The 17,864-nt window shown below is 48.4% G+C and overlaps 6 protein-coding genes across 8 annotated transcripts; 3 read left to right on the top strand and 3 right to left on the bottom strand.

Moving 5' to 3' along the window:
• Positions 1-72: 72 nt before the first annotated feature.
• On the bottom strand, positions 73-4,774 carry LOC6736317 (probable E3 ubiquitin-protein ligase HERC4). 3 transcript variants are annotated; one of them, XM_016170602.3, is made up of 12 exons: positions 4,525-4,774; positions 4,343-4,458; positions 4,098-4,275; positions 3,724-3,960; positions 2,776-3,502; positions 2,457-2,718; positions 2,074-2,397; positions 1,723-2,013; positions 1,068-1,666; positions 786-1,011; positions 617-730; positions 73-554 (listed from the first exon to the last, which is right to left on the bottom strand). In XM_016170602.3, the coding sequence occupies exons 2-12, from the start codon at positions 4,421-4,423 to the stop codon at positions 402-404; spliced, it is 3,192 nt and encodes a 1,063-aa protein (XP_016029792.1). In that variant the 5' UTR covers positions 4,424-4,458; positions 4,525-4,774; the 3' UTR covers positions 73-401. The 3 variants fall into 3 exon arrangements, with proteins under 3 accessions (XP_016029792.1, XP_016029793.1, XP_002083201.1); XM_016170603.3 differs by having other exon boundaries at positions 4,343-4,774; XM_002083165.4 differs by having other exon boundaries at positions 4,113-4,275; positions 4,343-4,773.
• Positions 4,775-5,263: 489 nt separating this feature from the next.
• LOC6736316 (lipid droplet-associated hydrolase) lies at positions 5,264-6,752 on the top strand. The gene is made up of 2 exons (XM_002083164.4): positions 5,264-5,758; positions 5,818-6,752. Exons 1-2 carry the CDS (start codon positions 5,566-5,568, stop codon positions 6,546-6,548), a joined length of 924 nt encoding a protein of 307 aa, XP_002083200.1. The 5' UTR covers positions 5,264-5,565; the 3' UTR covers positions 6,549-6,752.
• Positions 6,657-10,973, bottom strand: LOC6736315 (RNA polymerase-associated protein CTR9 homolog). The gene is made up of 6 exons (XM_016170600.3): positions 10,740-10,973; positions 10,579-10,677; positions 9,582-10,517; positions 8,687-9,523; positions 8,166-8,623; positions 6,657-7,850 (listed from the first exon to the last, which is right to left on the bottom strand). Exons 1-6 carry the CDS (start codon positions 10,779-10,781, stop codon positions 6,770-6,772), a joined length of 3,453 nt encoding a protein of 1,150 aa, XP_016029790.1. The 5' UTR covers positions 10,782-10,973; the 3' UTR covers positions 6,657-6,769.
• A 200-nt stretch (positions 10,974-11,173) lies between these two features.
• On the top strand, positions 11,174-13,331 carry LOC6736314 (5'-nucleotidase domain-containing protein 1). Its single transcript, XM_039293325.2, has one exon. The coding sequence runs from the start codon at positions 11,322-11,324 to the stop codon at positions 12,924-12,926; it is 1,605 nt and encodes a 534-aa protein (XP_039149259.1). The 5' UTR covers positions 11,174-11,321; the 3' UTR covers positions 12,927-13,331.
• A 583-nt stretch (positions 13,332-13,914) lies between these two features.
• LOC6736313 (acetyl-CoA acetyltransferase) lies at positions 13,915-15,717 on the bottom strand. Its single transcript, XM_002083161.2, has 6 exons — positions 15,554-15,717; positions 15,338-15,459; positions 15,151-15,263; positions 14,659-15,088; positions 14,413-14,598; positions 13,915-14,353 (listed from the first exon to the last, which is right to left on the bottom strand). Exons 1-6 carry the CDS (start codon positions 15,594-15,596, stop codon positions 14,069-14,071), a joined length of 1,179 nt encoding a protein of 392 aa, XP_002083197.1. The 5' UTR covers positions 15,597-15,717; the 3' UTR covers positions 13,915-14,068.
• Positions 15,718-15,926: 209 nt separating this feature from the next.
• LOC27206265 (ras-related protein Rac1) lies at positions 15,927-17,767 on the top strand. Its single transcript, XM_016170509.3, has one exon. The coding sequence runs from the start codon at positions 16,301-16,303 to the stop codon at positions 16,877-16,879; it is 579 nt and encodes a 192-aa protein (XP_016029788.1). The 5' UTR covers positions 15,927-16,300; the 3' UTR covers positions 16,880-17,767.
• The last annotated feature ends 97 nt before the right edge of the window (positions 17,768-17,864 follow it).

Below are 17,864 nucleotides of genomic sequence, written 5' to 3'. Positions count from 1 at the left end.
GGACAGAAGCGGAGTTATCGTTATCGGATTTAAAGCTTAACCGTTACTGCGATCAATGAAAATAACAATATATAAGCATATTATACAACTCTTTATTGGTAAAAGTTACACGGAAATTTAGACATTTGTTGTTGTCCTCAGACTGATGCACCAACCTTATTTAACTCCTTGAATTCCTTTCTCTCCATAACAATGCTATATTAATAACTAGTCTAGAGTTTAAAGCTATAACACGACATTGTACTTGCTGATTTGATCGCTGTTAATGTGTGATCCACGTTGGGGTTGTCTTTGAAAGCAGCCATTCTTCATTCTTCAATCCAAAATGCGCGAAAGCCGAAGCTTTCGGAAAATACCTGTAGTTTGAGGTCGATGTGAAAAATGGGTCCGGATCAAACCGATCAGACCAGACTGAAGCCCTGCGTCTGCTGGATGGCCTGCAGTAGCTTGTACTTGAGGCGCTCCTTGGTCTTGTAGCGCGGCAGGTCCAGCAGGTTGAAGCAGGTGTGCGCCACGGGCAGGAATCGTTCGTCCGGGGTGGGTTGAATGGTGAGCTAAGTCGGTAAGGATACGGTTAAAGGGCCCCTCGCAATATAGGTATCATCTAAGAACTCACTTTAAGGGCCTTCATGCCCTGGATGGGAATGCGATCGCTGCCAGTTAAAAAGAGGAGAAAATTCTTCTTTTCCGCCTCGGACATATCATGAATAACCTCCCAGAACCATTTGATCTGCGGCAGATACAAGGTTAATGTACAGGAAGCCAATCCTTAGTTTATAACTCACTGTATCATCGCCCGAAGTGTACCCCTCCCGGTACTCGCAGCTGTCTTGCAGCGCCTGCCAGTCGTAGTCCTCATTTCCCACCACCACGGCCATCAGCTCCTCCGGCTGGAATATGTGAATCACGCGGCCAGAGCACACCTTCATAAAGCCCTTGTGAAACGCTTTGTAGTGCAGCTCGACGGACTTGTTGAATACGAAGTCAACATAGAGATCCACAAACTCCTGCCTGAAGTGGGATAATAGTTATTACGGGTGTCTCGACAGACAGGTCAATACACTCACTTGTTTTCCAGTGTTACGGCTATCTCATTGCCGTTGGGCTTAAGGCACTTCGTCTCCGCCTCCCCGAATACATCCCGCGATATTTCAAAGGTAAGATCAAAGACTTCCTTAAAATCCGCGCCCTGGTAGTCGAGCAGCGATTGCATGGAGTTGGCCTCCGGAGGGGAGAGCTGGCGGAGATCACTGAGATCCACTGGCTTGCCCAGCAGCTTTTTGTAGAGAGCCAGTGGAAATGGTAAGTTGATGATGGTGAAGTTATAGATGGCCAGGCCGCAGAGAACGCCAATTAGGAAGTACATGTTTTCCGTTTCGAAGGTAAGATCTGCAAACCAGAGGAAACGCGACTGCTCGTACTCCTTGAACATACCGTACTTGGGATCGAGCAGATCCTTGAGCAGCAACATGAAGAACTCTTTGCGCACGCCACCCGCGTCCTCCGCCTCCTCGCCATGGAACTTGATTCTCAGCGGCTTCTTAAGATCACTCTGCGTGTATTGCTGCAACTCTCGAAGGGAATCCTGCACCAGATTCTCGCGCGTCACGTTGAGCACAATGAACTGCGGGATGGGCATCCCGTAGTTCAAGAAGTTAAATGCATGCTGGATAAAAAAGTAGCTATCAACTCATACATCATTTCTGGTCGTCTTTAACCCACCATGGTAGCCGCATTTGCCATGGCGGAGTGCATCTGCAGCGCCTGATCCGCTTGGAGTAACGCTGTTTTAGCAGACTGGTCGAAAATGAATGAATAGTTGCAAATATTGAATTCTCCGGCAGTGCTGGCCATGATCCATTTAATGTACTCATGCTGCACGTCTGCATAATCCGAAAGATCAGGCCAGTAAAAGATTTGATAGTTTAGGCGATCGTCGCGCTCGTTGTTAATTTGGCAGAGCGTTTTCATCAGCGTAAGAATCACCTCGAGTTCAGTGTTATATGGCAGCAGCTAGATTATGAATAGAGAATTAATTGACACTGGTGTGGCCCTATATTGAAATCTAAATACCTGTTGACGCCTTTCGGCTCTGGGACTAGCGGCAGCCAAGCCCATTTTGAAACTTATAATATGGACGACAACATGCAAGAAGTTCTGGACAAGATGCTCGAAGTATTCAGTCGGTGTTTGGGCCAACCACTTGCTCAGCACTTTCCGTGGATTCTCTGCTAGCTTAAATATGGCATTGGCAAACGGAACCTGCAGTGACTTGTAGTGCTTGGAGTTCACGAACTCGTGGTAAAGTGGGAGTAGAAGATATAATCGCATGCTCTCCACATCCGCCGGTGAGCAAACCAGCGAGCCAATTAGCTCCTTGGATATATTGTCCCAGATCTAAAACAATGAAATGATTAGAACAGATACCAATGATGCTTGTAATGGCGAACACTTACCACCTGCCTAATGCTTTCATTTTCCACAACGCGCAGATTGTCGAATGCCAGTTGGGCTGCTTTAAGATCCAGACCATGGTTGCGAACCGAGCATCCAAAGTGTCTATCGTGATCTAGCAGAAAGGAACCATTCCAACACGCCTGGCTTTTAAATATCAGTTCAATAGAGCTCAGGAGATCCATGTCGCTTTGACAGCCTTGCTTGCTCTGAGCACATTGTCTGGTGACTTCTGCGGTTAGGGTTAGGATCTGCGATTTGGGGCTGCAAAGTAGATATAATCAGTATGTTTTTACGAAAGTAACACGCTTCTATAGTTACTTGTAGATTCTAAAATCCTCGGGCGGCACCTTGTCTATAAACAAAGTTGTGGTCACAATTGACTGATCGCCACCTGAGAAAATCTGTCGGATGACCAACGACACCTGTGAATCATTGGATTGTAACTGGGCTGATCCGCTGGGCGACACCCAAGGACCGATGACCACCTGCGGCAGCATCAAGCTCTTGGTACTCCTCGTGCCCAGCTGCCCAGAGCTACCCAAGCCGAAGGCGTAAACCTTGCCGCGCGATGGAACAAACGCCAGAGTGTGCCGATTGCCACAGGCTACCTGAGTGATGGTGCTGCCCATTAGCTCCATTACCATTCGCGGTAACATCTCATTCGAGCTAAAGCCATGACCCAACTGCCCATAGGCGCCAGCTCCACAAGTGAACACTCCTCCCTCGTTGGTCAGAAAAACGGAGAACTCATCGCCGCAGGCCGCAAATCGCACGCCCAGGGTGCGCAGTGTTTTCAGCTGCGTTGGATACGCGCGGTTCGTTTCGTCATTCAGTCCCAGTTGCCCGCAGTTGTTCCTGCCCCATCCAAACACCGCACCGGACTTGGAGATGAGGAACGAGTGATTGCCTCCGCAGGCAATGGCGGCCAGCGGAATTCCCAGCAGAGTGGTTAGTCGGAGGGGATAGTTGCAATGTGTCAAATCATTGGGGGAGTTCACGCCCAGTTGGCCGTAGATGTTGGAACCCCATGAATACAATTCGCCACCTAGAAACGTCAAGGATGATGTTAGTCGGAAGGTATCGTTGTTTGGCTTGGATTCCACATGTATATATAGAAAATTTAGATATGAATTGTTTAGTAATGCCCTAAACTTGGGAAATACAATCATCTTATCATGTTTCCGGTAGGTCAATTTCGTCAATCTGATTTCGTTTAAGATTTATGTATCTAGTCGATGGAATCACTAAGTTCCATTCCATACTTACAACTTGTCAGTGCCAAGCTGTGATTGTTGCCGCAGGCGATCTGCACCACCGTCTTGGAGACCAATTGCCGCACAACCTTGGGCAGCTGCACGATCTCCTTTTCGGTGGCATGTCCCAGCTGGCCGCAGTCGTTGTCGCCCCAGCTTAAGACCTGGCCCCAATCGGAGAGCGCCAATGAGTGGCGGCTGCCACAGGAGATCTGGATGATCACGTAATCCTGCAGTTCGGGGATAAGCTCTGCAAAAAGTCGGCCGGAAGATGATTGCGGGATTTAGACTCGGTTCACAGCAGTAGCTCGCGTAGTTGGTGAGTTTGGAGATGAGGTGGAGTTAGTGGAGAGTGGACAGACAAGACGATAAATGAAGATTACATACGAAATGGCGACATACGTGGCCTTTTGGTGGGCAGATCGTGTCCCAGTTGAGAGTAGTCATTGCTCCCGCAAGCGTAGACTTTTCCAGTGGCGGTCAGAAAGAGGGTGTGCCGGTGTCCACATGAGACCTGCTGTACAGCGGTGTCCGGTGTCCAGGGTATCTGCCTGGGTGTGAGGATCTGTGGGGAAATCAAAGGCATACAAAAGTAACATAAGTGGGCCTGTACCCGAATGTCTTCTATCTACCTGCTCATCCTCGATTCCGCCAAGTCCCAATTGACCATGCGAAGTGCTTCCCCAGCAATAGAGCTCTTTCCCAGATGCCATTGCTCTGGATCCGCCCTCCAGCTCCTTTGCGTGTTCTGGGTATAGTAATTTACTTGTTGGTGCTACGAGAATTTTCGAGAATGTCCCCGATTGTTAGCTACATTCTTTTGTGTCCACTAGCTTCCGATTCCAATTGCTCGGTTCATGCCTCGTCAAGCTTTCGATGGGTCTGTCTTTTGAATCTGAGCCTAATTCTGAATCCTGTTATCTACAGCGCTCTTTAACTAAAATTTAGGCCTTCATTATTGTTCTAGAAAAAAAAAAAATATAAAAACTCAAAAACCAGCAACAAAAAACCAACAAATAATGGTGGCGATGCCAACTGGTTGGCATAGGGCCACTTTGCCCACGTTGGCAGCTCTGGAAATGAACTTAAGCTAGGGCTGCATCGCTTGCGGATTTTTAAGATCCGCTTCTAAATACCTTAAGATCGTAGAATTCTCTAGAACTTATGCTGAACACGAAGATCGAAAAGGTTTCTCAACTAAGTAACTTCACTTTGCGAAATCCGTTTCCGAAAAATAATACAATTTGCGATTTCACATATATGTTTTAGTTAATAAAAGTTAGTTAACATAAGATGCGAAGAAAATGTATAATTAAGCAACTAATGTTAGGAAGTACTTTCAAGTATTTGAAGATGATAGGTAAAAGTTAATACGAAATTTATAAAAGCTTTTAGTAATTAATGGGTTAAGAATTGGTATTTAGTGCCATAGTATTTGTTTTTAAAGTTAATGCATTTTGGTTTACTTGTTTTATCAAAACTATCTACACTGTTTTTCTGTCTGAGCAATCGTTATCAGGGTAAGTATCCGCCAATATGGAACATCTGATTTTGGCATAGTTTGCCGCCCTGGTTTCTATATCAGCCGTTTTTAAGCCGCTGAACCTCTGACCTTTGTCCATTCTTCCTGTAAGCAATTGGTCGAATCACATAGCTGTGTTTATCAGAGCTACCAGCCCTGGATAAACCGCGCCAATCCCAAAGATTCGAAACTCGTGAAAGGCTGCAGCCGAGGTGGTTGGACAAAGGAAAACCGGTTGCCACGGGGATTGGACAACTCATCGCGTGTGAAAAGAGTGGGATCAGCACAGGTGCCGATTGATTTTCAACGCAGTTTGCCACGCCAGCGGAAAATATGCAGGAGGCCTACGTCAACATCAACTCCATTCCCACCCACATATTCACATGGGGCAGGTGGATTGAGGAGACCATATCCGAGAAGGAGATCGTCATCTGCATAACCGGCAATCCCGGTTTGCCAGGTTTCTACACAGAGTTCGCGGGCACTTTGCAGAAGGAGCTGGGCGATCTTCCAGTTTGGGTGATAGGTGAGTGCGCTGGCGTTTCCACATTGAGTCGGTAATAGCACACTTGATATTCCCTCCAGGGCACGCTGGCCATGATGATCCGCCAGAGGCCAGTATTCGGGAGGTTCCTCAGCTCAGCGGCAACGAGGAGCTCTTCAATTTGGACGGACAAATCCGTCATAAAATCGCCTTCATCGAGAAGTACGTTCCAAGTGATGTCAAGATCCACTTGATTGGGCACTCCATCGGAGCGTGGATGATCCTGCAGCTGCTGGAAAACGAGCGGATACGGAGCCGCATCCAAAAGTGCTATCTGCTCTTCCCCACCGTCGAGCGGATGATGGAGTCGCCCAATGGATGGGTGTTCACCAAGGTGGCCATGCCCCTGTACTCTGTGTTTGGCTACATCTTCTTCAGCTTCTTCAACTTTCTGCCCGTGTGGTTGCGCCTGATGCTGATACAGATCTACTTCTTGATCTTCTCCATTCCACGACAGTTTCTGGGCACCGCCCTAAAGTACTCCAAGCCATCGGTAGCGGAGAAGGTGGTCTTCCTGGCCGACGACGAGATGGCCAGGGTTCGCGGCATTCAAAGAGAGATTGTAGAGCAGAACCTGGACCTCCTCAAGTTTTACTACGGCACCACTGACGGATGGGTACCGATCTCCTACTACGACCAGCTCAAAAAAGACTACCCCAAGGTGGACGCCCAGCTGGACACCAAGAAAATCGCCCACGCCTTCGTCCTGCGCCACTCACAGCCTATGGCGGTAATCGTAAGAGACATGATCCAGCAGCATAGGCGGGGTTGAAGTCGATTGTTGACCTGGCCCAGACAATCAGCCCTGTCCACTACCTAATCCACCCATGCCAACAGACTTGGGAATCCGGATTAGGCTTGAACAGCAAACCAATAGCAATTACTCCACTGCCTTTGTGTGGCAATTAGTTCGTTTTTATTAGTATCTTTTTGCAGCTCTCGAAGGAAACTCTAAATATAGTCAAAAGTGATTTAACACGCTTGAGTGGTGCGTTATTTTTCCGGAGACCCTGATCTGCTGCGGGATTCGGACTTGGATCGGCTGCCAGAACGAGAGCGGGATCTTGAACCCGACGGCGAGCGGGATCTCGAGCGGGAGCCGGATTTTGAACGCGATCTCGAACGGGATCCCGACTTGGAGCGGGACCTCGATCGAGATCCGGACTTGGAGCGAGATCTTGAACGGGAACTCGACTTGGAGCGAGCACGGGACCCAGATCTATCCGATTCCCCGCCAGATTCGATGCGATTCTTGGCGCGCTTCCGCTTAGTTGCTTCATCACTGTCACTCCCAGATCCAGATCCACTTCTGCTCCTGCTGCGCTTGCGGCCAGCCTCGCGATCACTGCCGCTCCTAGATGCACTGCCACTCCGGCTACCACTGCGATTTCGACTCCTGCTTCTGCTTCTGCTCTTGCTGCGCTTACCGTCAGACTCGGATTCGCTGGTGGAGATCGTCTCCTTGGAGAGCACCTTGAGGCGCTGCTTGGCGGAAAGTTTTTCCTTGGACTCTTTAACCGGCTTCGGCTTCTTGCCCTTCTTCTTTCCCGACTTGCCACTGGCACCTGGCTCTTCCTCGCTGTCGCTCTCGTACTTCTCCGTTTTGCGCTTGCGACCGCCGCCCTTTTTGCGTTCCCCCTTGCCCTTCTTCTTCGAGGGACGTTCTCCCTCACGACGAGCTCCATCGTTTTCGCTTTCGGTACCGGAGATGTAGTCATCCTTACGACCTCGCCCACCACCCTTCTTGCGTTCCTTTTCAGGTGGAGCGTCCGCAATGATGAGCATGTTCTTGGTCTTCTCCACGTACTCCTGCCGCTTGGCTAGCAACTGGTCCCTGGAAGTCTTTGCCTCCTCCTCCCGCCGCTTGCGCTGCTCCGCCACCTTAATTTTAAAGGCCTCGCGCTCCTCTTCCTGTTTCCGGCGCAACGAGCGCTCCTCCTCGTCAATGCGACGTGCACGGCCCACATGGTACTGGGCCTGAGAGAGAAGATCCTGGCAGGTGCTTGCCTCAATGCCAGCCACCTCAATGTTGAAGCGATTCTTATCCCCGTGCACAGACAGATATTGGAAGTATCTATGAGAGATATTGTGAGTGAGAGTGATATTGGGAGTGAGATTTCAAATCTTAGTTCACGAAACAAAACATATTCATAGAAATAGTTGTTGGCAATGACCAAGGAAATCATCAGGTAATCTAATCCAATCTTCGGTTTAGCAGTTCATGATGATTGCTTTGCATTAATCCCTAATCTGATAAGCTAAAATGCCATTAGTGTTAACACATTTCTGCTGTACTTCTGAATATCAATAATCAAATTCACGTTATCATATTTGATGGGCGCAGTTTAAGAGAGCAAGGTTACCTTAAGAGATTTTTGTTACCACTTACTTTTGAGCCAGCTCCAGTTCGTGGACAGCCTGCAGCACAATTTCCAGAGTAGATTTCTCGTCCTTGAGTATGGCCATGGCCAAACGTGAGAGGACCACTGCTATGTTGAAGAGTAGAACTGTGTCCTGGGGGGCAACCCGACGGGCCTTAAGTAGCACTGCCTTGGCATCGACCAGCTTGTTGGCTCGCAGATATGCTCTTGCCAGATATTGCATCACCTCGACGTTGTTGTGTTTGTAGAACTTCTTCATGCAGTTTTCATACATCTGAATGGCGCTGATGTACTGCTTCTGCTCGACATAAACGTGCGCAATATTCAGCCACACGTCGCAGAAGTCGGCGGTGGCTTCGCGCACCTGGGCGAAGATATCGCGCGCCTCGATCACGCAGCCCTTATGTGCCAGCACGGCACCTATTCCATTGGTGGCCCAAATATTTCGGGGATCATTGCGAAGAACCTGGAAAGCGAATGCGTTTCGTTACAAATTGAGCTATAATTGGTCTATTTTAATCTTTCCCACCTGTTTGAATATGGCCAAAGCCTTCTCCTGGTGCTTCCTCTCCTTCTCCTTATCCCTACTCGGCTGATGAAGTGTTTGCAACGAAAAGTTTCCCAGAGCAATCAGTGAGTAGGCGTCCGTGGAAGTAGACGGATTCTTGAGGATCGTTTCGAAGTTCTTCTGTCCCAAAGCGAATTGCATTTTGGCCAAATGGAGATTTCCCAGCAGTGATCTCGCATCTGGATTGTCGTTGTTGATGTTCAGCGCGTCCTTGAAGAAATCGGAAGCCACGAAGATGAGACCCTTGTCCCTTGCCATGCAACCCAGCCGTAAGTAGCAGTCGATGTAGTTGGGATGCTCCTTGAGGATCTCCTTGTACAGTTTGTCGGCCACATCGTAGCTACTCATTGCCTCGTTAAGACGGGCCAGATTGTACTTCATGGTGACCTGAATGGACTCGTAGTATTTAACATCCTTGTCCATCTCAGAGGTTGCATGCTTCAGGGCCGACTCCAAGGTGCGCTTTGCCATCTTCAGGTTGCCCAGGCGGTAGTGCAGTGAAGCCACGTTGTTTTGAATCTCAGCGGGTATCTCGTACTTGGCTTTGTCGCGAAGAATACTAGAGGCTGTGCCGTAAGCACTGAGCGAGGCCTGCAGGTCGTTCTGCTCCAGGATCTGAGCCAGTTCTATCCAGGCTTCAATGTCCTCGGGAAATTGTTCGGTGACCTTCTTGAGGTGAGTCTTGGCCATGTCACGCTTGGTTTGCGAATTGGAGTGTGCGTACAGGGATCCCAGAATCTTCATGGTCTCGTAGTTGCCTGGCTGAATTTTCAGCACTTTCTCGAAACACTGAGCGGCCTGGAAGTGTTCACAACGTTGGTAATAAGAAGGTTCAATAAAAGGTTTTCCAACTCACATTTTCTGTATCTCCTCGATATATATACATCTGGCCTAGTCCGTAATGGGGCAGCACGAAGTTAGCTGGCGCAATCTGAGTGGATTGGTAATAGTACTGAAAGGCCTGATCGTAGTCGCTCTGGGCATGGAAACTCCTGGCCAGCTGGTAACAGCTCTCGGCTCGCATCGCCTCGTTCTCAGTGTTGTGGAAGGCGTGCAGCGCCAGGTGGTGGACTTTCTGATAGTCCTTCTTGAAGAAGAAGTGATTGGCCAGGTGATTGAGCACCATGGGATTGGCATTGTCGATGGTGTACGCCTTGGAGAGCATCTGGACACCCAGTTTGTTGGACTCGGGCTCAAGTTGGTTCAGCTTGAGAACGGCCAGGCCAATCAAAGCGCCCACACACTGCTGATCCAGCTGGAGCGCTCGTTCAAAGGCTAGCTTGGCCTTCTCGGGATTGCCCATCTTCAGGAAGCAATGGGCCATGCCGATTCTCACGTTCGCAGGACAGTTTGGATTTGTACGCAAGGCCTTCTTGTAGAAGGCCATCGCTCCGCGGTAATCCTTGCGATTGAACGCGATGCAGGCCTTTCCCAGCAAGGAGGGAATATTCGAGGGGGACTGGTTAAGCACAAAGTTGAACTGGGCATCCGCCTGGTCCATCTTGTCGCCCTCCAGCAGACAGAAATAGGCCCTGCCCAGCAGATGGCTCTGGTCGTACATGATAATCTTGTCGGCACTGGTGTACAGGTTAGTGGCCTTCATGAAGAGCTCTCGTTTCTTGTCCTTGGACTTCTCCCGATACGCCTCCTGGACATAGTGGGCAGCGAGCATGTCCAGGGCGCGCATGAGGTCCTTGTCTGAGTCGCGGTACTCCTTGGTGGCATCATCGCTGCGCGACTCCTCCAGCAGCGTGACAAAGTCCTCCGTCTTCTTTTGCTTGTAGTAGGCAAGCTGGAAAAGACGTTGCCATGTGGAACATGCTAAATTCATTGTACTTAGTCTTTCAACTTACCGCCACATTGACCCAAACGTGGAGGGGCGCCCGCTCCTGCTTGAGAATGCTCAACACCTCTGGACAGTCGGGCAGTTGATCCGGGTCCACCTCGATCACCTAAGTTGAGGAAATAAAAGTATTAATCACTTTAAACTGGAATCTTTCGGATCAACTCTCACCTCATCGGTGTCCTGCAGAGGGATCTCTATGCAGTTGGACATGGTTTCGGAGGCCTTGAGCCCACAAACTAAGCGGTGAAAAACGGGTTACTGACCCGAAAACTTATAAAAATGTGCAGAAATCGGAGAACTGTGCAAAAAAACTATATTTTTTTCATTCCGGTACGCTTGCTAGGGATGGCACAAGAGTCGATTGCGCCAACGATAGCTAAGCGCTATCGAGTTTCGATAGCGATTGCTTGTCATTGGCAGAGATGGCAATTTAGCCATTAAATGTACGGAAATACACCAGTGTTAACTAAAAAATATCATATTATATATAGGCTCATAAATGATTTAAGACAGCAACACAATGCACTCCACTTACTCTTGCTTTTACCTAGGTAAATCTAGCTATTATTGGCAATGAAGTAACTCAGTGCTGCTCAATTTCAAAAGGTTGGCAGCTCTGGCAGTTGTAGACATACATTTATAGATGGAAAATGATTTTGTGAGGACTACCTAAATGATAGTGAATTTCGGCTTAATTTTAAATTTAGATCACGCTTCGGACAAGTGAGATGTGTTAGTTGATAAGATAAGATGCTGGCGCTGGGCAGAGCAGCCGCCGTGGGCGCCTTTTCCGCACCTGCCCTCTCCCTTCGACTGGCCACCTCGACGAAAACGAAAACAAAAACAAACGTACACAAACAGGCCCAAACAGATGTTCGTCTCCTGTTACGCAATCTCGATAAATTGGCGCAAAATTCAATGACGTTGGTCAGAACACCGCCGGCAGCAGTGGGAAGAGCAACACGTGAAGCGGCGGGTCAGCAGCAAACAGTTAGGCGCTTCCACAACTCTGCAGCGGGAAACTCGAGGTATTCGGCCAGCACCATCATGACATCCTACCACAAGGAGCTGCTCCTGAAGGACTATGGAATAGTGGGCTTCGACCTGGACGGCACCCTTCTGCGCTACAATCTCCACGAGATGTCCGCGCTGATCTATCAGGTGCTCAAGCAGTTCCTCGTAGAGCAGAAGGGCTACGACAGGGATCTACTCCTTCAATCGCTCAACTTGGACTTTCTGCAGAAGGGCCTGTTCCTGGACGGGCCGCGTGGCAATGTGCTGAAGCTGAGCAGCGAGGCCCAGATCCTGCGAGCCACCCACGGCACCCGTCTACTAAGCGACACAGAAATTCAAGCCATCTACGGACCAGATCGAAGGTGGGAAATCACCACTGCCTTCTACAGGGACCCTCTTTCCACCTGGAATGGCGACGCCTCGACGCAAATGCGCTCGCTTTTGGATTATTTTGATATGCCCAGTGCCTTGGTCTTTGCCCAGGCGGTGGATCTGGTCGATAGGGGTAAGAAGCCATCGGCAGGAGAGGAGTATCAGGTCTGGCAGGATGTGCAGGCTGGCCTCATGAACATCTACAGTCGGGAGAACTTCGCCAACGACCAGAGTCTCTATTTCAAGAGCATGCGAGCGGAACCGGAACGATTTGTGCTCCGAACAGATCCCAGCGTGATGAACTGGCTTGGGGAACTGCGAAAATCCGGCAAGAAGCTATTTTTGCTCACCGGCTCCAACGTGGACTTCGCCAATTTGACGGCCACGCAGGCGCTGGGCAAGGACTGGCGCAAATACTTCGATTTCGTGGTAACCTACGCCAAGAAACCGGGTTTCTTTACCATGCAGCGTCCGTTCATGCAGGTGGATGTGGAAAAACTGGCAGAACTGCCGCAAGAGGCAGAGGACATAAAGGCGGGCGAGGTCTACTCGCAAGGCAACTGGCACCAGCTGCACGCTGCCATGGCTGGAATGCTCCAGAAGAAGCCCTCTGAAGTCAAGGCACTATACTTCGGTGATAACATAATCCAGGATGTTTACACGCCGGTCAAACACCGCGACTTCGATGCCGTGGCCATAGCCGAGGAGCTGCTCCTTGAGGATGGTAAATATCCGTATGCTGCCGAGTTGGACTCCCAGCTGTGGGGCCCATACTTTGCCCTGGAATGCACACCCACTCTGTGGTCCAGTTTCATCAGCAGCTATGCCCAGTTGTGCGTGCCCTCGGTGGAGCAAGTGGCGCAGACTGTGCCAGATAAGCGAATCGTTTGCCACAATCCGTATGGCTTCAGTCCGCGGCTGCCCAAGGAGCTGGAGACTGTGCAGCTGAAGAGCTGCTGGCGTGGATAGGCGCCGTGCTATCATCTTCCTTGAGACAATAACCGACCTGCGATTCCGAGGCGCGGTAAATGCGATAAGGCTTCTATCAGTGGAAGCCTCTCTAAATTCTTACGTACAAACCATTGTATTTGATAATAGCAATAAAAACGCGAGATTCTGAATTATTCAATTTAGCCTCCACAGTGTACTCCATAGCAATAAGGTTTTCCACACTAGACGTACAACTATTTTAGTTCCCCCTAACAAATGCATGTCATGTCAGTAATAGCTAGTTCTTTTGTAATATGTGTACTGTATTATATTTTGAGCTGTCCCCTTTTCGCAATGCGAGATTTGTGGTCTTATTCCAAAGGCCACAACTATGCCCGATAAATATTGGCACAATAAACAACTAACTTTCACGATAAGAAATTACGAAGAGTGTTTAAAAATCGCCAGTAGTGTCTATGTAAATACTATATTTATTGATTCGATCTTTGGGCAGTGGGACGGGGCCTTGATGACCGCAATGCTTATGCTGAAGATCTAAACAAGTTACCCTTTACTTGCCACGGAAAATTACTAGGAAAGCTCGGAGTCTACATATGAAACGATACATGTGAGAATAAGCGGAAAAGGTGTCTTGTTCGCAAGCAAAGCTATTTAACTTAAGCATTAGCTCAATTTAGTATATAAGTTTACCTTTGGATAGTAACTAGTTCTGACAGCCTACATATTTTATAATGATGCATTGCCTTTACTTTTATGCCTTACTTTAAAAATAGCAAGGAATCCTCCAAGAGACTGTTCTCTTCGACTTGCAGCTAATAGCTAATTGAAATCACGATGTACAAAGATTTGCTTGTGTAGAAACAGAAACAAAAGCAATTAAATCGGTTGTGCATCATCATAACAAATGCTGTTTTATAAATAATTTTCAGATGACGCAACTGGAGAAATGTATACAATTCCCCTTTTCAACAGCTAAATCATTCCAATAAACATGCTGCAATGCAAGTATTTTCAAGTGAATTTTAATTGAACAGACTTTTGCGACTTAGGGGTTGTGTCTTTAAGTACGTGCGAATACTACGCGAATAGAGAAATAAACTTTACACTTAAGTGGGAAACAGGAAAAGGCAATAAATAGCTTGCATGACAATGAATTGAGACTAGCTGAGGCGCTCCACGGCCAGGGCGATTCCCATGCCGCCGCCGATGCAGAGCGATGCGATTCCCCTACTTCCACCGGTGCGCTCCAGCGCATAGAGCAAAGTGACCAAGACTCGGGCACCTGAAGCTCCGATCGGGTGGCCCAGGGCAATGGCACCGCCATTGACATTTACTTTCTGAGCATCCAGCTGCAGGTCCTGCAGGACAGCCAGTGATTGGGCGGCGAATGCTTCGTTCAGCTCGTAAAGATCCACTTCCTCGCGCTTCCAGTTGATCTTTTTAAGCTGAAAAATGTGAATACTTAGAAGCATGTGTAGAAGTGGAATTTCCGTGAATTTCCTACCAATGCTTCCACAGCAGTGACTGGTCCCAGTCCCATCACCTTTGGCTCAATGCCACTCTGAGTCCAGCCCACAATCCTAGCCAGCGGCTTAAGGCCCTTCCTGGCCACCTCCTCGCCGGACATAAGCAGTACTGCAGCAGCGGAGTCGTTGACGCCTGAGGCATTGCCAGCGGTTATGGAGCCGCCCTAAGTGAGCAAGAGAAAGTGGGTTAACTCTCGCTATTCGTGTATTTATATTAGACCCACCTCTTTGAAGGCTGCCCTGAGCTTCTGTATACCCTCGACGGTGCTGCCCGCCTTGATGTACTCATCCTTGCTGAATGTGGTCGTCCCCTTGCGATCCTTGATCTCCACGGGCACAATCTCCTTGTCGAAGTAACCCTTTTTTTGGGCCTCCTCAGCCCGATTTTGCGACAGCACGGCATAGGCATCCTGTGCCTCACGACTGATGTGATACCTATCGGCCAGATTCTCGGCGGTGATGCCCATGTGTATGTTCTCCATGGCATCGGTCAGGCCGTCGTGGATCATCGAGTCCACCATAGTGCCCGGACCCATTTTGACGCCTTGCCGCAGATGCATGACGTGTGGAGCCAGGGACATGCTCTCCTGACCTCCCGCCACAACAATCTGTGCGTCTCCCGAGCGGATGGCCTGGTAACCCAGCGCTACGGTTCTGAAAATGGTAAAATCAATCGTAAATGTACGGAATTCTACGGGAAACTCTGACAAACACACTTTAAACCGGAACCACAGAGCATGTTGATGCCGTAGGCTGGCACCTGAATGGGCAGACCCGCCTTGAGTGAAGCCTGACGTGCGGGGTTCTGACCCTGACCGGCGCTTAGAGCCTAACAAAGATATTTACATAACAAATAGATCGGTAAGATAGGAGGAGAAACAGTTATGATATGGGCGGTCCCACCTGGCCCAAGATGACTTCGTTGACCTCCTGGCCCTCCACATTCGCCCGCCGGAGCACCTCCTGGATTACCACGCTGCCCAGGTCGGAGGCCTTCAGTTTAGAAAGCGTTCCATTGAAGCTACCTGTTGAATTTTCAGATTGGACAAACAGGAAGAGAAAGTTTCCAATTAGAATGTGGTTATCGTGTATGGTGCATCCCATTTATCTCGGTTTTACCAATGGGCGTGCGGGCGGCGGACACGATGAACACGTCAGACATTCTGGATCTGCAAGGAACAGGTGTTATTGACTTGGCTATTGAGCAGCAAATAAATTCTAATTTTCGAAATTGTGTTATTTGCTGCCACGAGTGTGACCAGGTGCAGTCAGAGCCCAGAGGCCGCACTTCTGGGGCCCATCCCCACTAAAACAGCTTGTTCTCACTTAAAATCACAAACATAAACAGGAAGACAATTGAATCATATATTTTGTAGTTAGGATTTAATTAAAAGTAAATGGCAAATATAACAGCTTTATGTATATTTTAAGGACGAAGCCTTGAAATAGTTTAAAAATCCTAGGGTGACCATTTCACTACAGTTTAAATTCGTTTTAGTATTTTACAGCTCATCCGATGGTAAATTTGAACAGTCCAGCCGCGGTCACACTGCAGTACACAGAAAATTTACTTTTTTTGTTGAGAAAATTAGGGAAATTAACGCACAAAACGCGAGTTAAAGAGGCCCAGAACGTAAGGCGCGATCATCAGTCGCCCCGAGGACCACAAGGCACTGGAAAAGGAGTCGCGCTTGCAGAGATAACCCCGCGAAAGGACCCACGCAAGCAACAGTCCTCCGCCGCCGCCCCAAAAAGAACCAAAAACGCCTGAAGAAGAAGCACCCCCGCAATCAGAAATCTGCAATCTTCAATCTCCAATCTCTAGGCACAAAGCACTCCAGTCCAGACAGTCGAGGAAACCGAACCATGCAGGCGATTAAGTGCGTCGTCGTGGGCGACGGAGCCGTGGGAAAGACCTGCCTGCTGATCAGCTACACGACCAATGCCTTTCCCGGCGAGTACATACCCACCGTGTTCGACAACTACTCGGCCAACGTGATGGTGGACGCCAAGCCCATCAACCTGGGCCTGTGGGATACGGCCGGGCAGGAGGACTACGACCGACTGAGGCCACTGTCCTACCCCCAGACCGATGTCTTCCTCATCTGCTTCTCGCTGGTGAATCCGGCCTCGTTCGAGAACGTGCGGGCCAAGTGGTATCCGGAGGTGCGCCACCACTGCCCCAGCACGCCCATCATCCTGGTGGGCACCAAGCTGGATTTGCGCGACGACAAGAACACAATCGAAAAGCTGAGGGACAAGAAGCTGGCGCCCATCACCTATCCGCAGGGTCTGGCCATGGCCAAGGAGATCGGAGCGGTCAAGTATCTGGAGTGCTCGGCCCTGACGCAGAAGGGTCTGAAAACCGTCTTCGACGAGGCCATCCGGTCGGTTTTGTGCCCCGTGCTGCAGCCCAAGTCCAAGCGCAAGTGCGCCCTTCTCTAAAAGAGTTAGACAGTTGGTCGGTGGAGTTTCACCGGCGGACTCTGCTTAAACGTAATATTATTAACTATAAAACCATTATGTAACCTAAGCGTGGCCAGGCTAAATGGCTCATCCGTAGTTTCTTTGTTACAATTTTGCCACTAATTTCCGCTGCTAAGGGGGATTCCCCCAACCCAACCCAATCCAACCCAACTCTTGCTTTTGTTTCGTTTCCGAGTTCTGAGTTCGTTTCGAGTGTTCTGTAATTCATAATCCAATTATTCTGTTTACCCGTGCATTAATTTCAACTAAAAGTTAAAAGCGAGATGTTTCTAGACGAAATGGAGAACTGTAAACTCTAACTGTATTTTGTATTATTTAATAACTTTTGTAATTAAAATTAATGTTGTAAAACTGAGGTAAAACCAAAAACGAAAACAAAAAAAAAAAACAAACGAAAAACCTAAAAAAATGTGAGACAAGTACGAGATAGCCGCATAATGAGCATAAAGCATAGATGTCGCATAGATGTTGATCGAAGGTCCTGCGGAAGGGATCAGGATATTGAGTCAGTAAAGTAAACGTTCCATTGCAATTACACTTACATTATTACATACTTGTATTTAGATGTTGTTGGATATCGAAGCGACGGCGCGGGCGAGTAACAACTTTTTAAACTTTTGCTAGATCCAGGAACTATCAATATATATATACATGTATGTATAAGATGAAAAGTCCTTCGTATACTATGTACTGAATTAAAGGCATCAAACTGAGCAACTTTGAATACTTTGTATTTTAAACGACAGATATTCAAGAAACACAAGAAAAACAAAAACATGAACGAAGCCAAGATAATTATATAAATGTGTCTATTTCAATGGAAATCAATAAAGCATAATAAAAGGAGTTTGGTTTATTTATTGTGATATGTTTCTTACATATCATAGGTAATGACTACTAGAAAAGAATCTGCGCATATTAGGGAACCACGAGTGGAAAAGAG

This window comes from Drosophila simulans, chromosome 3L (assembly GCF_016746395.2).
Source record: "Drosophila simulans strain w501 chromosome 3L, Prin_Dsim_3.1, whole genome shotgun sequence".
In the NCBI taxonomy this organism is placed as follows: Eukaryota; Metazoa; Arthropoda; class Insecta; order Diptera; family Drosophilidae; genus Drosophila; species Drosophila simulans.
Note: the sequence above shows the minus strand (reverse complement) of the source record. Positions and strands in the feature narration are given on the sequence as shown.

Coding starts and splice junctions, on each gene's coding strand:
- LOC6736314 (XM_039293325.2), top strand. CDS start 11,322: ATGCTGGCGCTGGGCAGAGCAGCCGCCGTGGGCGCCTTTTCCGCACCT.
- LOC6736313 (XM_002083161.2), bottom strand. CDS start 15,596: ATGTCTGACGTGTTCATCGTGTCCGCCGCCCGCACGCCCATTG. Junction 15,264..15,337: donor ACGAAGTCATCTTGGGCCAG/GTGGGACCGCCC, acceptor TATCTTTGTTAG/GCTCTAAGCGCCGGTCAGGG. Junction 14,599..14,658: donor TCAGGGCAGCCTTCAAAGAG/GTGGGTCTAATA, acceptor TTGCTCACTTAG/GGCGGCTCCATAACCGCTGG.
- LOC6736316 (XM_002083164.4), top strand. CDS start 5,566: ATGCAGGAGGCCTACGTCAACATCAACTCCATTCCCACCCACATATTC. Junction 5,759..5,817: donor TCTTCCAGTTTGGGTGATAG/GTGAGTGCGCTG, acceptor TATTCCCTCCAG/GGCACGCTGGCCATGATGAT.
- LOC6736315 (XM_016170600.3), bottom strand. CDS start 10,781: ATGTCCAACTGCATAGAGATCCCTCTGCAGGACACCGATGAG. Junction 10,678..10,739: donor CTCTGCAGGACACCGATGAG/GTGAGAGTTGAT, acceptor TCCTCAACTTAG/GTGATCGAGGTGGACCCGGA. Junction 7,851..8,165: donor GAACTGGAGCTGGCTCAAAA/GTAAGTGGTAAC, acceptor TATCTCTCATAG/ATACTTCCAATATCTGTCTG.
- LOC6736317 (XM_016170603.3), bottom strand. CDS start 4,423: ATGGCATCTGGGAAAGAGCTCTATTGCTGGGGAAGCACTTCGCATGGT. Junction 4,276..4,342: donor GCGGAATCGAGGATGAGCAG/GTAGATAGAAGA, acceptor ATTTCCCCACAG/ATCCTCACACCCAGGCAGAT. Junction 1,012..1,067: donor GCCGTAACACTGGAAAACAA/GTGAGTGTATTG, acceptor ATCCCACTTCAG/GCAGGAGTTTGTGGATCTCT.
- LOC27206265 (XM_016170509.3), top strand. CDS start 16,301: ATGCAGGCGATTAAGTGCGTCGTCGTGGGCGACGGAGCCGTGGGAAAG.